Below are 18,514 nucleotides of genomic sequence, written 5' to 3' on the forward strand. Positions count from 1 at the left end.
AGTAAGGATAGAAACATTTAACTACTACAGCTCTTTCTGACAGAAAGCCTTAAATTCATTAGACACCATTTAAACTCAGGGACAACTAGGTTAATTTTAGTCAAATACACTTACTAATTAAGATAAACTAAAAAATGTGGGCCATTTGCATCATTCACTGGCACTTTTGTTTCTTATGAAGAGAGTGCTTCTTGAATTGCTTCCTCCACAACCAAGACAGCATGTAACTACGAAATTTCAGTGAATAATATTTATATTTGATGCAAAAGAAGAGTTACGAATCTCAATTTCTTTGGTATGATGTGTTAACTTCATTTTTTTAAAATGAAAGACTGTCTCCCAGTACTGAATTTGTATACCTGTTCAAGAACTGATAGAAATACTGTTTTCTAACAGCGCTAACGCCACCACATCTAACAGATGAGGACATCACCTCTAGCCCACTTGGGTCTGCAACTCCCACCTTCTGCACATTCAGCTACACGGAGTGAAAAGCAGCTGTCTCCGAGACAGCCAGCCTGCTGCAGGAGGCAGGGAGGAGCTTTGCAGGCAAGGTGACCTTTGGGACAGCGAGCTCTGATCCTAGCTCTTGTCCAACATGACTCCTAATGGATCTTGAGAGCTCCTAGCCATAGGATACAAGAGTGGTTCTTCCTGACAATTTCTTATTCCCAGATGTATTTATTTCACCGGTCTGCAAAATAAAGCTGCAGTCTACCATTCAATACTATACAGTATGTTCATGTCTATCTTGTACCTCAAAGCCAATGTATAAATTGGCAATAATTAATAACCCTGCAAACACTTACTCAGAGAGGTAAATGGACTCATACGAAGAATTTCATTGACTTTAGGGAAACAACCCCCTTGAATTACGATCCAAACGTGCATTTTCTTTGCAAGTTCAAGACAATTTCGTTGGGTCCCTTACAACTGATATTGTAATTCCATGAAAGCATTCTCATAGTACAGACAGATAATTTAAAAATGCATTCATGATTAGCTTTGTTACCAGCACCCTCCATGAAACATGCTTCCTGACATATATAATGTATTACAATCAGATAGGCTTTCATAATTAATGTTTCCTGGTCAACACAATGGCTAACAAAATCTTTTTTAAATCAAATAAATATCCCATTCTCATTACAACTATGTGTTCTATATCATGATAAATAATAGTATGTAACTGAAAGCCAAAATCTTTAACTAAAGGTTTACAACATACTCTATTAAATCAGGAAGACCTTTGTAGATATCTTCATCATCAACACTTTCTTCTGTAGGGAAGGGCCTATAGAAAGAAAAATAGCACTAATTACAGACAGCACTAGTGTAGTCACATAGCAGGGTTTTGTTTGGTTTCTAAACTTTTCACACAGGTTACTGTATGTTAATGTGTTTGTATGTTCCCCTCTTTGATGAACAGTATATGTGTATTTAGATTTCTGTATATGAATTGATACTTAATATACTAAAAACCCTACTGGATGGGGTTGTTATAAATCACCACTAATACACATTATTGTCAGCTTTTCAACTGAGAATATTAACTACCCTTTTTAGCACAGGACATGGATTACAGGACTGGCTAGGGAATTTTGTCTGTTTTAAAAACATCATCCATTCATATATGATAAGACCTCTAAATCAAACCATTCAAAAAGATGGAGAACATCAAAGCATGAAGTCTTTCACCTTCTCTCACAGCCCACAATTATAGTTCATGAGGTTAGGTTTGGTTGGGGTTTTTTGTTTCTTTTTGAGAATGAGAATCTCAAACTTGGCAGTTTTGCTGATTTTTAGGAGGGAGAAAAAAAAGAAAACCCATTTGTCTTTACACAGATCAGCACTGCATCAGCCTGATTTACAATCCATGTGTCACAATTATTACACAAGTTCAGTAATACTAACTGCTCACTTGTTCACCTCGTGTTTCAGCACAAGAAGTAAATGTAGTTCAGGCACTTCAGTAAGTGTACCAGAGGTAAAAGATACCCCTCAGAGCTCCTCAGAGCCTTGGTTAGCTGTCCACTGGACAATTTGGTTTACAACCAGAGAATTTCTTCCTGGGGCACACTGCCTATACTGCCTCTAACAACTTTTCCAAGGAGCATCATGCAAGAGGCATTATTCCCACCATTCACTAGGGCAGTAACATACCTTATTCCTGTGCCTATTGCGATAGGAGTGCGAGAAAGTTTTGAAAGTGTTTCTATCACCTGGAGAAGAAGGAAACAGAAACCATGATTAGTTATAGAACAGAAGCAATAAAACATTTTGTTCTCTATTGTTTAATTATCAGCAACACCATTTCATATCGAATGATATAAACAGACACAGAATCTGGCTCTGCCAAACACTGAGTGCGCTGAACTTCCACAGATTTCCCATGGGCTGGTCTTCAGGGCTTTTGTACTGGGGGATGGGATAGGAACACAGAGAGAGGAGAAGGGAAACCTCTTATTTACAAGTTTTAGCGCAAGTGAAAACCAATTTAAATGGATTTCAAACCAGGTCATATATGTCACAAATTAGACACTCGATTTGAAGTTGGACCTGGATGCATTTGGAAAAGCTGCAACTTTTGGATTTTCTTTCTGGAGTTACAATAAAAAAAAAAAATATTCAGTGCAGTCTGTAACTCCAGAAAGAAAATCCAAAAGTATTAAGTTCAGCTTTTCCAAACACTGGCCAGAAGAGGGACCCAAATGCCAAATCAGCAGAAAGACACCTTTTCAGGCTTGCAAAGGAAAGGTAATCTCTTATTAGCCAAACAGTTAAAGAAGCTGCACATTTGAGCCCATGAGCTTTGTTTATTTTTAGAAGAGGGCAGTAGCCTGGAAGATTTCATTCTAAGAAAACACCTCCTGCAAGCACACAAGGTTATACACTAAGAAAGGGAGAACATTAGGGAGGGTAGAATACACGTACATACTGTCACATACATGGAGTTATTTTGCTGTCAGCTGTAATAATACAAGACCATCTTGTACTCTGCCTGTCCACTCTGTCAAAACCACGCCCCATGGCATGTCCTCTCTGCCAAAAATATTTTCTCTTATTTTGAGCACTATCAGATTGGCAAGTCTTATTTGCTAGAGAGAGAGAAAAAGAGCCAAAGTGGCACCCTGGCTGAATTTCCATACGTCCAATAACAAGGTTTCCCTGAACTTCCCAGAAGTTTCAGGTTGGGTCTTTACAACTTAAAATTTGTATTAACCTGAATTGAAATTTCCAAAGAAGGTTTTTATCACTAGTATCAAAATTCAGTATAGCAATTCTACATTCCATGGGCATTTGGGAATAATCTCTACAATTAAAATTGTTTATTTTTGAAGTTCTAATTACAAGACTAACCTGACCATAGAACACAGAGTTCAAAGTACATGTCTCAAAGGAAGCACAATGATACGTTTACACGGGAGAACAACAAAGTAAAAACCACAGAGAATAATCACCAATGACAGAGCTTAAACTGAAGTTACAAAGCCTCCAAAGTGAATCAGGTCCCATATGCAGATGAGCAAAATTCAGAATTAATTGGTTATTCCCAAAAGGTACCACCAAATTACATTTTACAGCTATCACACACACACAAACAAAAGCAAGACTTATAAATCAAGAGGAATAGAAAAACTTCTTCAGGAACTGATGTGAAACCTTCATTTGGGGGGCGGGGAAGACACGGACACAACACCACACAGAGGAAGCCAGAAAAGTGTTTATGACAACATGGGTGCACAGAAAAGGAGAGAGAAAGGAACTGTATGACTAGAGAAAGCAGAAGACTACTAGTCGTTTTCACTGCTCTTAGAACAGAGAAGGTCTGGCACTGCAGGAAGAGAAAACTACCGCGCTAGGAAGCCAACAGGCAGATTTCTGTCAAAAACCGAACGCTGGATAATCAACTGAGAACGGCAATCATCACAACAGCTGCCAGTATCTGAGACACCCTGTGCTCTCCGGAAGCACATGGTAAAGCGTGGCCATGCTGGCACTGCAAAAGGGGAAAGGTAATGAGCAGAGATCGCTATTCTTCTGTTTCAGAACACAACAGTTAAGAACTGAAGACCATTAACCACCCCAGCCTGTATTTAAGATTAAAATACCTACCTGAAACCAGACATCACTTCCACAAAATAAAAGGTAATGCTTGCCTGTTGACCGCTCCTATTAAAGCGCAGCTTAAAACAGCGTTCTGTCAAGAAACAGAACTGTTTCTGCAGAGGGGTCTTGTTCTTGCTGCTGTGGTTTCCTTAAAGAATTCAGGGAAGGCGTCAGGAATAGCTACACAAGTAATCGTACGTGAACCTACCACTTGTGGTCAACACGCTAATTCAACACCACATACAAGTAAATGTATTTGCTCCAACATGAAGTGGGGCAAAGAAAGATTCTCCTTCCACATGAAATTTCAGTTCTTTGGTTCTGAGCCACGCAGGAACCCTTTAAGAGTTCCCAAATTTCTAGGTCCATGAGGAAGGTCGCAGTTATATATGGGCTGACTTGTCAGAAGAACAATCAGAGTTTCCATAGACATTCATCAAAGCAATCGATCCAAACCAGCAAAATGTCTGATTTTTAACAAACTGACAAAGAAAGACTCGGGATTTTTTCAGAACAGTTCCAGTTTGAAGCCCTTTACAGTTGCCTTGAGGGAAGCTATAATACAGTGCAATTCTGAACTCCAAAATTATGGTGTACCATACACATGAAAGTCCATAACGTTCAATTTAATGCTTTTCATGTGCTTCTTTTTTTGCCTTGCTCTCTTCCTTTCAGTGGAGCTTTAATCCGTTTTACCCATTTAACTCTAAATGATTGCCCAGTCCTCTTCCACAGCAAGGACTCAGACAGATGCGCCTGTAGCTCTGAATGAGGCTGAACTGGATCTTAGCTGAAGCGCAAAAGTAGCACTCCTTGCTTGTACGAAGTCCAGAACAACAGGGCTTCCATGCCTGGCACTTCTCTGCAACAAACAACTGTAGAAAGGGCTGCAGGGCCTTTGCACACACGCTGTTACCAGGAACAGGCAGTCAAAACTAGATACTGAGTAAAGATTCGTATTTCTGTTCTGGCTAGCTAGAACACATGAAGAAAGAAACATTTCTATTCTAAAACATCCTGCAACAACTACATCCCTTCATGCTGGAAAGCTCAGTAACTCTACGACTCTCCTGCAGCCAACCTGCAATTGGGAAACGTTAGCAAGAGGCTTTCAGGCATAAAAGGAAGCCCCACCTGCACCCGCCTCAATACAGCTGCTTTGCACTAGTGCCACCAGAGGTTCCACAGCTCGTCAGAAGTCACATCAAAGCCACACTCGCTTCAAGAGGACGTGAACATCCAAGTTTGCTTCTCAGTATACAGCCAGTTCATGCAAAATATGACACGAAATTCAAATCTACAGCCCGGCAAGAGGAAGCACGCCTCAGCCTGCGCCCCAGCGAGTGGCTCTGCTCCTCATTCATGCTTCGGGCACAGCTGGCGAGAGCAACGGCCCTGCACTACACACTAACTTTTTACTTCATTAATTACTCGAGCAGCAGATTTTTTTGGGTTTTGTATTTATTATTGTTTCACTTGACTTACTGTTGTAGGTCAGACTCTCCAGTTTATGTAAGCACTTTCATCCCCCTTGCCGAAACGTTATTTTGTAATTTCCTGCAGCCATACTCTGCAGTAAATCACATCAGCTGTTCCTGTGCATGCTTACAGCAGCAGTACACCAGAGGGACTATTTTACTTCTTTCCATAGCAGTGGTGTGTCTGAGTTTAAAATGGGCCTTACTAAGTATTTTGGTGGGGGTCACTTTTTAATCTTATTTCTTAAAAAAAGAACTTAACAAATCATGCAGTTCAAGAACAGACAAAGCACATTTTAAAAGTACTTTTCCACTTTTAGAAGAAACAGAAGTAATTAATTCTGCAACTCACTGTGCCCCCAAACAGGCAACATTTCCTTGCTATGGACAGCTGCTGTCAGGACTAGGCCCATATTTGTATTTCTGATGTTTACCTAAACTGAAAACACGAAGAGCTCAACAAATGTCGATGGCAGCAGTTTCATAGTTTATGCCAATAAAACCTAGAAAGACTCGCTTGTGGGTTAGATCTTCAAAGCAATTCTTTCCATGTATGCACTTAAGTCGGGATATGTTTTTCTAAGACACAGTAAAAGTCACCAAGAATTCATATCAAATTTTTTTTCAAAATCTGGGCACCTAGCTTAGTATTTGAATGTTGCATTTAGTTGAAAACTTAAGCTTTACTCCCTCCCTTGAAGTGAATTCATTTAGCAGATACATAGGAACAGATTAGCATAACATAAAGCAGTTACCTGCTAATGAAAAATATTTCCAATATCAACCTACTTTTTGACATGCTACTTTTTGATACATGCACATGAGTATTGACAGGTAGGGAGTCTTGACATATGTACATGCATTTATTTTCTGGATATACACTGCCCACAGCTCTGGGCAGACTATGAAAAACAAAAAGCTAAAGCAAGTAGAAATCCAGTGCTCCTAGGGAAAACAAAGACATATACATCCTGCATCACTAGGGTAAGTCTCTTACGAGGCCAATTCCAAGCACCTCATATCCAGGACAGTGCCCAGCACTGCTACTCATGCCCACATGCTGAGTGAGTTCTCATCCAGCTGTTCCCACTCATACATCAGATTGGAGAGAGAGAGGAAAAAACAGAGAAAAAGAGAAATCATCATTTTGCATCTCTGTCACTCAGAGATAAGATGAAATTGCTATACATAAATATATTCTCAAATGACTTATATTAAGAAAGAAGGTTTACCATTTGCTGCTCTGCAGTTTACCAGGCCCCGGAGAACCCTGGATCCATACTTCATTTGGCACGGGGCGGGGGATATCTTAGTATTTTACCATAATCCAGCATTAACTTTTGAACCAGAAGACATATAGGAACTGTTACATTTACATTTAACTTGGCTGACAGATGTGAAAAAGGACATGTAGCCAGGCAACTCCAGGGTGATTACACAGCTGCTGACCTAATGAGCACACAATTCCAAGTAAAGGGCGTTCATAAGTTAAATTGAACATCTTCTCTCCATCTGCCTTGTTCTGGTGTCGTGTTAGTCCACTGTGTTGGTTCAGGTCAGTTTTAATCAAACCACAGCCTCTAGGGAAGGAGAAAGGACGAGGGCTTTTCAAAAAAGGCAGATTGAATGAAAACCTGGGCAGCAGGGCAGCAGAAGAGAGATTGCCTAAAAGCAAACCCTTCCTTTCCCACAACAGCACCTCCAACAGGCCCTTAAAAACAGACAGCACATTTCTAACCCCAGCTACGTAAATATGCCTCTACTAAATCCTGCTATGGCAGACGCTGACCCACCAAAGCCAGTCACGCAGACACAGCCATGTGAAAGCCTTGGCACCCACGCTAACGTTTCCTCCAGAACACCACCGTCTGCAGACCTCCAGCAGGCAGAAGTGGAAGGGCCTGATTTTGATTGCGCAAAGCTTCACATATAGCCGAATACTGATTTTCATCTCATTCAAATAATTAAATCCAAGCTTTAGGTGTAGAACACCAACAGCTGCAATCCAAAGGAAAGTCATAAATTTACTTTCCACGGGGGTCATCACCAGCTGTGGGATGCTGCCCATTTCCTCACTGACATCGCCTTCAGCTATCCCGATTCTGGCATCTCTCATTGTCCATGTCCATTCCTCTGTTTCCACCGAAATACATCCTCAGGAAATGCACCCGAGGACTACCCTATCCTTCTTTCCCATCATGGCCTAGCACTTGCACAGCAGCAGTAAGGAAAATAGCCCAAACATCCCAGGGAATCACAGCAGAGAAACTCACAACCCCGAGCCAACTTTTTTGTGACTGACAGCAGCCTGCCAGCAACTCCGAAAAACAGTTTGAAGCCAGATGCCAAATGCTTTTATGCAGAGGGAGCAGGGGTAACTCGACTGCCGTAAAAGCTGGTTTTGGCAGTCATGCACGTTTCCTCTGAAGACAGAGCCCCAGCTGCGAGAGGAGACCTGAGGTGCTGCCGGGGCAAGGCTGGCTGGCTGCGGGCACGCAAACCTCCGCTCCCTCCCTGCTCCGCAGGGGACACCACACATGCACTGCCCTAGGGAAGTCTCGCACCCACTTTCTTCAGTGTCTCCGAAGTGTCCTCACCAATAAAGTGGCAGGAAAGTCTTTCTCCAGACTAAAAAAAAAAAATATATAGCCAAGACAAAAACCCTGCTGGGTGTTGCCTCCTTCTGTTTGTAGATAAGCTAACTACAGAGATGCAAACTGCTGGGACTTCAAAAGCCCCGGGGAATCAACAACTATAAAAGATGCAACATTTTCTCCAAAGCCTTGCAAGGAGGAGAGGTGAGGTGGGGAGGAGGGCAGTTCGGCACCAGGAAGGCGAGCAGAGCCAGAGAGACGGAAGCACATAATTTTAGAAAACCACTCTGGAAGATACAAGAGGACAGATGACCTGATGTACAAAACGACAGGTTAAGGCTGGGCATATTTTGCCCTTTTAGTAAAAATAAAACATCTGACATCGTTAGAAATATCCAAAACTGAAGAGTTCTGTTGTTGTTTTCTTTTCACATCTCTAAGTTATACCAAGCAACACTTGATGTCGGATGTTTACGTTACAGATGTAAAGTATCCGTAGTGTTTTTCTCTAGGACAGTAGTTAAACTAAAAGCATAAATGTAGTTTCCAGCAATAGCAAAGGGCAGGTTGGACCCCTCACTTACCAAACCCCTCCTCCACTCCTTTCGCGCACTGAACATTTTTAACATTTTATCCCCTGGATAGGGAGCGATACCTCTGATCACGCAAACTCCGCAACCGGAACAGCGGGACTGGCAGATACAACTACATGGGACTGCGCACACAGCTCCTAAACACTACTTACCAAAATAAAACCTAACAAAGCAGCAAAACTGAATGCTCTCCAGGAATTCATAAAACTCAATGCCATATTGTTAGGACTGTAACAAGCAAGCCTTTAATAATCAGTATCCAATTAAGGACACAAGTGTATACACATTAAACAGAAGTTGTCCTTTAAACCCCATTTTTTCAAACTTTAGGTCAGTGACAAGGCTACACTTGCTAGTCCAAAGGCATGAAAGCTTCCCCAGAGAGTTCTGCTCTCAGAAGGAACTGAGAAAGTCCAAATTGCACAAGTCCCGTTAATCTCTTGTTTCGTGCTGCCCAAAAGGCCGAGGCGCTCACCAAAGCAAGCATGGGGAGAGGGAGTTTCAGCAGCCGCTTCCTGCCGGCAGCTCGTGGTTTTGGCTCTGTGAACACCTTCCAGCCCTCATCATGCCTTCAGGGGGATTTAGCACCGGGTTTGGGTTTTGTTTGGGGTTTGTTTTTCGTTTGGTCGGCTTTGGGTTTTTTTATTTTAAGATGTTGCTATGATCTAAACAGAGCACTTGAACACTGCAGCTGATAGCATGAGTGCAGACCGCCTGCAAGTACACTATCCTTGTAAAAGACGGAGAATGAAAATAGCATTTTGTCTTCTGGTGCATTTATTACATTTCAGGTTTTGCATGGAGGGCAAATGAATATAAAAGAATATGCCTAGGACAGTATTGCAAAACCTAGCTGCTATTAAATCATTCCAGTTTCATAATAAACTTTATAAGGGTAACCTATACTTATAAACAGCATCTTCAACCTGTATTCAGCTTTGATCAAGTGCTCACTTTCAATGCTTTGTAAACACTCTTATTGATGATAACACAACTTTTTTTTACTGTATTTCATATGGGTCATAACACTAAACAATCAAGGACAAAACAGCTTCTTTCCTCCATTTTAAACAGCACATTTTAATATATTCTTATTTTTTTCCTAAATGTAAGCATCCATTTTAAAATTCTTAATGACCTAACAGTGAGATTATCAAAGGTGTTCAGACTTTGAACAGAGTAGTTCTTTTTTAATAGGAATGGACATAAATCAATGCTGTGTGTTTTTCAAAGTTACATTTCTTTTGCCACTGTCCTTTAACATACTTCAAAAGACTATTTTTACATGTTTGGAAAGAAGCGAATTCTCTAAACTGTGACCACCAGTTTCTACACGAGGTATAGATTTTGGGTGTTCTTGACCTTGGATGTTTAAAATTAGCATACAAATGTTTTAGAAGGAAACGAGTGCTTTCCTATTCATTATTGATTGCACCTCAAATATTGCTTTAGGTATCCATCCTGGAGTTTAAGTGACATGTGGTTTCTTCACTCCCACTATATTATTTCACTTTAATATTTAAACTGATTCTTTGTCTATTTTGATATTAGCAAGAAAGATATTCAGAGGAGACTGCACAATGGAGCTTTTCTTCCTCTCTTCTGCTAAAAGCAGAGGAAGATCTTTCTCTTCCTGTCTTGAGTGAACCAGTCACCGCCACACTTCTCCCTTTTCTAAATTTAACCATTGACTCTAAATTCAACTAGAGCATGGCTTTGCTGAATGGTACCAAATCACACTTGAGCCATGAATTTAATTTACTCCAGACACAATCACTGAAGATAAAGATACTTATTTAGGGGTAAACACATACTGTATGTCCCCTCATTCTCTGCAAGAAAAAAATTTCTCCTGCTACAGTGGGCAGTGCAAAGGGAAGAGCTGTTCTCTTTGACGGAATCGCCCTCCAGCTCGCTCACAGGGGCTTACAAAAGCTCAAGGCTGTCTTCAAACCTCACGCCCCAGGGATCCCTCTTCTGTACCAGAAGAGACAAGGGATTGGATCAGTCCATAGGAAAAGCACTGCACTTACCTTCAATGCCACAAAAACATACACAGTACACAGGATGGGATAACTCAGTTTTACTCTCACTGTCTTCCACTCTTATTTTAAAAATCATCATCTTTGATACAGGATAAAAAAAAAAAATACTTGGAAGACACGCTGCAATGGGAACAGCAATACTATCAACTTCTATTACAGAAACCTGACAAAGCAGTGGTTTGGTTTTCTCCCTAATAGTCTGTTCATTTAGATAAAAAAATATAACTACACTTAACTGTAGTGAAAGAAAATACAAAGTGAGATTTATGTTCTCATTATGTTTGTACCTAATTCTCCTTGAACTGGATCCTTATACTGAAAATTACAGAATGAATGAGAGAAACTAACTTGCTAATTTCATTTGCTACTGCTTCATTATTCTCTTGCTTTGTTCCTTTGAACGTGCAGCGGCTTGCAGGTTGTATTATCTATGTATATATATCTTTCCCCTTAGAAAGAGTACTGCACTTCCAAAACGCCACTGCAGAACTGAACAACCAAGGGAAGTGGGATTCCTCTGCATTTTCTTTTTTTGTTTCCCCCTAAATGTTTGTAATATATTTGTACTTAATGGTAATAACCCACAAAATGCAACTTCTGTGCTAATCTGTGTCTGACTGACATCATATCCTCCTTTGCACTGACGCTGATGCTGTCCTTATGCTGCCTGTGACAAAATTAAGCCAGCCAGACCTCAGAGAGCTTACCATCTAAAAGATCATTTAGAAGACAGGACAGACAAACAAGACACTTAAGAGTAGTTCATTTAAAATTACTTCTTTTTTGAATTTTCATTTTTATGTAAAACACACATCTTTTTAGGTCAGTGTTTTTTCCGAAGCCAGCCACCTATTAACATTGTAAAACACAAAAGTATTTGAATATAAGCAAAACAAATACGAAAGTATTTGAACATGAGAATAATTGCAGAAGATAAAAAACTCTTCACCTCTGTACAAGGCATAGCATTGTATTAGATGTTATGCCCATATTATTAAAAAGAGTCAGAACCAGTTCTTGTAACAACTCTACATCCCTGGTCCGTCCCGTCCCAAGTAGTTCCCACCCACCAGATATAAAATAGAGGTGGTATTTAGGCACTATATGCTCTATGACATGATGCCATCTCTAGTTAAGGAAAACAATATTTGCTTTAACTCTTCCTGTCATTTGGCGGGGGGCGGGGGGGAGGAGCAGGATGCTCTAATATAACTGTGGGGCTTCAAGTACTCTATTTCTCTTACAGGAAGAAAAAGCTTTAAGGACTATTTTGAAGAATGCTTTATTCTTCTGTTGTATCAATATCTTAAGATGCACAGCAGCCAGCATGTCTGATACTAATCTAAGAACTGCAGCACCAGACCTAAACTGCAGAGAAGAATCAAATTTCTTTATAATATATCTAACAATGTTAAGTGGCTCACGAGACATCCTTTAGATAGGGACTTGTTCTTCAGTTTTCACTTGTCTGGAGATTTAAAAGAAGATTTTGAGTTCTTCAAGCATATGATAGGGATCATACTATGTATTTTAGATGTAGATAGTGTGATAAATAAGAGCAAACCACAAATACCTATTACTAGCCATTTAGTTATATTTAATATTAAGATGTCTCTTGGGATTTCACCAGCAATGTTGACTTCAGAAATTTCTGTCCTCTGCCTTGTGCTCTTCATCCACTTGTTTCTGCCCTACACTTCAGTTTGTTGCTGTCTTAGCTGTGCTAACCCAACCATTACCATGTTCGTGTCGTAAATTACATCAGAGAACTGATACGCAGAGCGAGAGGGAGGGACTGATTTCTTAAAATGTTATTCTAAAGGGCAGATGAGCTCCTCTGCTTATTTCCCAGCTCAGTCACACCAACAGGTACGCTGGCATGACAAAGGAAGCAGAGCAAAGGAGGGGCAATAACTTCTGACATTAATATTGCCTCTTAGAGCACATAGGGCTACACCTCACTTTTTCTCTATAGGGTTTATAGGCATTTCCAAATATTTTGTGTGGAATTTTGCTTAAAAGCATTTGTGAAAGGGCATAAGACTGAACACATCCCCGATTAATAACAGGTTATAACTTACCTAAGGCTGACTTCAGTCTTAATTGTTCATGACAAAAACACCAGCAGCACATAAGAGTTCAATGAAACTTCACATGAATTGAGTTGGGCATTTCAGTGCAATACAGTTTGCCCAAACCAAACACAGTATCCAGAGTGTTATTTAGTCCCATTACAGTCAATCTCAGCAGAGACCTAACAGTGAACGAACGCAAGATCAACTGCAGGCAAGCAGATGCACCTAGATAACACATCATGAGTAATGCTGAAAACTATTCTTTGTCCTAGACAACAATAAGCTACCAGAAGAGGCCATGCTTTCTGAACATTTTTTACATCAAACTTCAAATCTGAAATGTAGATCAGTTAAAATGTATGGAAGTTGATGAATGCTGAACAAAGTGACTGAAACAGCCTTGATGCCAAAATTTCAAAGATGCTGTTAAGCATTAGTGCTTGTACTTCTATCCCACGCTGTTACGTTCCTTAAAATTATGTCCCTCAATATATTTCCCTTTTTACTTGGCAAGCACTGATTTTACTGCTCACAGGTATTTCCAACTGCACAGAAATTCCCTTGCTGCACTCATACCAAAAATAGTAGCTCCAGGGATGAGACTGCATCAAAAACAGTGAAATAAGCAATGCTGAGCTGAGGCAGATGCATGAAATGTCATCTTCAGACAGCAGTGAAGTCGGAGGGTTTGGAGAGAGAGAAGTTTTGGCAAAGACGAGAGAAAGATGCGAGAAAGGCAGTTAAAGGAGGGAGGGTGAGGCAATGGAGAAATCTCATTCTAGGAAAGTAATGTTGTCAGCTTCTGAAGGGGTTTGAGATGACAAAAACATGATCTCACAAACTAGAAAACAAGATAAGAAAACTGAAACCAAACCTGAAAAGCAAATGAAATATAAAATGAGAACAAAGAAAGTCACAGTTCCCTCAATGGTAATTTGTTTCCAAAAAAGATACTGCATGTTTTCCACAAAAAGGAACAAAAATATCAACATATGAATCTTCTTTGTTAGCTGTATTAGCCCTGTTAGTTTGTTGCTGTAGCTGAGGTACCTACAGCATGCACAGCACACACAACATAGATTTTGTGAGGTATGTGGATCAGCTCAGTAAAAGGTACAGACATCAGCATCTGTTCTGAAGTTAGATTTAACTTTTGAAAAGTTTTAATTGCTGCTGTTCAAGAATAACACAACCATTAAAACCACTCTTATACAATACTTTTTGGTATCACTTGTACTGTAGACTATAGGGAAAAGCTTTTAAGACCTGCATTACAACAAATGGTAACTATTTTCTATTAAGATGTAGGTCTAGTTCTGGGTCAAAATTCAGTGTTACATATGTAACAAATACACCAGGCTACTGCCGTACAAGGTTAATTTTTCAGTGGATTTTTCATTACTGGGGTACTTAGCTTTCCCCGCTGTCTGTGACACTCGGAACATGCACCACATGGCCTCCACCTTCAGAAACCTACTACAGCTTATTAACATCCAGCAGCGCAGGCAAGGAAAAAGGGCTTCTGACAGGATTCACTGCCTTGCTAGTTCAAGGCTCCTCTGGCTGTGAGGAGCTTCACAGCAAGGGGATTTTTCCCTTAAGGATTTAGTCTGCCAAGTGAACTAACATGGATCAATTTAAAGCCATAAGGTCTGAGGCACTGTCAGACGGATTCTACCAGCCCAGCAGCTTTGATACAACGGTACCAAGTCACAACACTTTTGAGAACACTAACCTTGCTTTTAAACGTTTTACCTAACATTATGAAACAGATTTATAGCTGAATTCCCCTGCATACCCAGAGCTCTGCACTTGCCAACACGCAAGGAAACACAAGTTACTTTGATACCATACCTATGTCAATGGCCCATTTCACTGTGTCTGAGCAAATGGTTTTCAACATGCACACAAATAGCAGAGAGGATCTAATATTAGTAAGTTTGAGTAGCTTCATCTACTAGCTACTATCTATTAATGAGTATATTTTCCATTATATGAGGGGACTGAAAAAGTTTTTAAAATAATCTCATGACTTAGCACAGAAAGCAGCTCAACCTCTATGTGAGTGTACATTATTTTTACTCGGCAAAAGCAACACATTCTCTCAAACACTTGTGGAAACAGCTGCCTCTAAACCCGCACCAGGACTCATCTTCACTTCCCACTTCTGGGAAACCACTTGGAAAATAACTTAACATTTTGGATTTTCTTTCTCAACAGAGTAATGCGATAAAGCATCTTTCATGCCTCCCAGAAAAATGTATCTAAGGAGAAAAAAGCTTATGCTCACTAGCTCTTATTCACTCTCCTAAATAAGACACATCTTTTCTCTCAGCCGTAACCACGAACATCCAGACTACATTCCCATTTGGCTTACTTCCCCATACTCCGTCTACTTCAACAGTAGGAACAGAAGACCTGTTTTTCAGCATCAGACTGTGTCTATGTTATTAGGCACAGGTGCCCACATTAAAAAAACAAACCAATGCATCAGCATCCAAATCAGCTTCTACACAAATGAGCAAATACCATTATCTGAAGCACTCTATTTGTCCCCCCTGAACTAGGCAGAGATTGGAAACCATACTAGCCCCGAACAGCAACACACAGACTTGCCGAGCCGCTCCCGTACGCCTCCTGCCCCGCAGCATCGCCCAGACACTCGCAGGTGGACAGAGGGCAGCAAGAGCCGCACAGGGAATGGCAGCCCGTGCCGGCGGGAGCTGCTGCAGCAGCGCACTCCCATCAGCAGCACGAGTGAACGAAGCCAGGGTCCTTGTTCCATCACAACTTCAGGGTCTGAACAACCAAGCTGTGGCCTTCTCCACGCAAAAGGAGAACGTAACTAACTCAAGTTGCCGCGCTGGCCTTGCAGCCTGACTTCACACCAAAGTTTTATAGTCAGAAAAGTTGGTACATCATTAACAATGTCTCAGATCCCCCCCCCCCCATATGCCTTTTTTCCCTTATATGCCTCAGATAGCTCAGACTGTTCCTTCTTTGCAGCTTCATTTCAAGAGTTTGGGGGTTTTTTTTCAGTTTACACAGAGGAAATAAAACTTTATCAGAATATCAGTGCTAAGAATTCTTTTTCCTTCCCAGAGGTTTGCTGGTGCCAGACAACACCTGTATGTGGTTTGCATGGCAAGGTTTTGGTAGCAGGGGGCTACAGGGGTGGCTTCTGAGAGAAGCTGCTGGAAGCTTCCCCCGTGTCCCACAGAGCCGATGCCAGCAGCTCCAAGACGGACCCGCCGCTGGCCAAGGCCGAGCCTGTCAGCAATGGTGGTGGCGCCTCTGGGATAACATAGTTAAGAAGGGTGAAAAAACCACCGGGACACAAACTGCAGCTGGAGTGAGGAGTGGCAATACGTGAGAGGAACGGCTCTGCAGCCCCCCAGGTCAGTGCAGGAGGAGGGGAGGAGGTGCTGCAGGCACGGAGCAGAGATCCCCCTGCACCCGGGGAGGAGCCCAACTGGAGCAGGGGATGTGCCCGGAGGAGGCTGGGACCCCGGGGGAAGCCCACGCTGGAGCAGGCTCCTGGCAGGAGCCGTTGCCCCGTGGGGAGAGGAGCCCGGGCTGGAGCAGGTTTGCTGGCAGGGCTGGGGACCCCACGAGGGACCCACGCTGGAGCAGGGTGCTCCTGAGGGGCTGCACCCCACGGAAGGGACCCACGCCGGAGCAGGGTGCTCCCGAGGGGATGCACCCCACAGAAGGGACCCACGCCGGAGCAGGGTGCTCCCGAGGGGATGCACCCCACAGAAGGGACCCATGCTGGAGCAGGGTGGTCCCGAGGGGATGCACCCCACGGAAGGGACCCATGCTGGAGAAGTTCGTGGAGGACTGTTTCCCATGGGAGGGACCCCACGCTGGAGCAGGGGAGGAGTGTGAGGAGTCCTCCCCTGAGGAGGAAGGAGCTGCAGAGACAACGAGTGATGAGCTGACCCCAACCCCCATTCCCCGTCCCCCTGCACCGCTTAGGGGGAGGAGGTGGAGAAATCAGGAGTGAAGTTGAGCCAAGAGTTCTCTTGCAAGTAGTGAGTACTTATCTGGTAGGCAGAAAATTTTGAAGATGTATTTAAATAAGCACAGGAATAACAGGACTGGTCTCCTGGCAAAACCAAGAGACAAAACAAAACTGCAGAAACAAACCTGAAATGCAGAAATGGAAAAGGCCCAAGAAGCGCTGTAGGGAGGGGGACGTACACGGGACTGCAAAGCAAAGTGATGAGAGAGGCAAGGGATGAAGGCAGCGAAGGAGACAAGGCAGTGATGAAGAGCAAACAGTAACTAACCAGGGAAAACAAGTTTAAACATTATGTGATGAGAGCATAATTGAACAGAAATGGTGATACAGATTACGTTCTTTAGGCGTAAGGCTAGAGCAAGGGAGAGCACAGGCCAGCACCAAAAGCCAAGTGCAGAAGCAGGAAACTGGCAGCTCTGCGGTGCAGAGCCTGCAGCAAGTAGCCAGAGCAGCCCGCTGCCTCTGCTCGCCCACCGCACCACCTTCCTGTATCTCACCCCTCTCATCTCTTCCTTTTCACCTTAATACGGACCGATAAAATATCATCTATGTAACTGCAAAACCAACTAACTTGAAGAAACCCCAGCACAGCTGTAAACAGGGAAGCATGAAAACATTTATCCCATACACGTCCCATACTTCTGAACTTGTACCATGGGGGAAGCACGCGCTGCTGCTTGGTATCGTTGCTTTGTTCACGTGAGTTTGTTAGTACCTTGTCCTAGTGTTTGGGGGACATTCGAGGCACAGGTGGACTACTCACTTCCACACGGGAAACAGACGTAAGGAAATATCTAAAAGCTCTACAATTTGAATAGAAATGTTCTCATGCACTCCAATTTAACTCCACATCCAGCATCAGCATGCTTAGCGCTGCTGAACCGATGGTTAATCTAATTAATAATACCTACAAAGGCAAGATTTAAAATCAGTCTGGTTGTGGCTCCTACAGATTCCAAATTTATGCCACCCACCTGTGTGTGGCAAATCTCCATCAAAAAAAACAAAATGTAAATGTGAATTACTCTGTAAAAGTTCAAACTCAAAGTGCATGTTACACTTAAGTTCCTAGTATTTGAGCTCTTTCACTAAGTTTTGGATGGAATTATCTAACGCTTGCTAGGTATAGGAAAATTACTTTGTCCTTCCTATGTTCTAAAAAAAAAAAAAAAATCATATTCCACTTTGTTTCATTTTATAAGAAAAATGTAGAAAGTGAGACAATATTGGGATTTTTATTTAAAATTGGTTACCCAGTCTAGAATCCACTTTTTCAATCACAAACCGCATGCTAAAGTGTGTTAATAATATTAACATAAATAAAAAAAGTATTTAACCTAATTTAAAGCAACCTTGTACTAATTTGGCCAGGAAAAACCTGTTTGTTTTCTAATTAAGGTACAATCATGCTTTAAACAAACATTTTCTGCCACAAAATATGCAACTGAGAAAAACCATCTTATATCCAGTCTACATCCAGCCTCCAAGTTAGCATATACAAAAACATAGACCTCACCACTTTGAAAATGGTATGACAACATTTCTAATCAGGTGGTTTAAGAACTTTCATTAACTTCACTGAGCTAATACTTCAA

At 41.8% G+C, this 18,514-nt stretch overlaps 1 protein-coding gene across 1 annotated transcript in view; it reads right to left on the reverse strand.

Annotated features, from left to right (window-relative positions):
• VAV3 (vav guanine nucleotide exchange factor 3) overlaps nt 1-18,514 on the reverse strand; it is a 170,042-nt gene that overhangs the window by 105,717 nt on the left and 45,811 nt on the right. The window contains exons 3-4 of the mRNA XM_075710568.1: nt 2,164-2,222; nt 1,229-1,294 (exon numbers count right to left, since the gene is read on the reverse strand). Coding sequence (XP_075566683.1) covers nt 1,229-1,294; nt 2,164-2,222 — 125 coding nt within the window. The remainder of the gene's footprint in view (nt 1-1,228; nt 1,295-2,163; nt 2,223-18,514) is intronic.

This window comes from Pelecanus crispus, chromosome 5 (assembly GCF_030463565.1).
Source record: "Pelecanus crispus isolate bPelCri1 chromosome 5, bPelCri1.pri, whole genome shotgun sequence".
Lineage (NCBI taxonomy): Eukaryota > Metazoa > Chordata > Aves > Pelecaniformes > Pelecanidae > Pelecanus > Pelecanus crispus.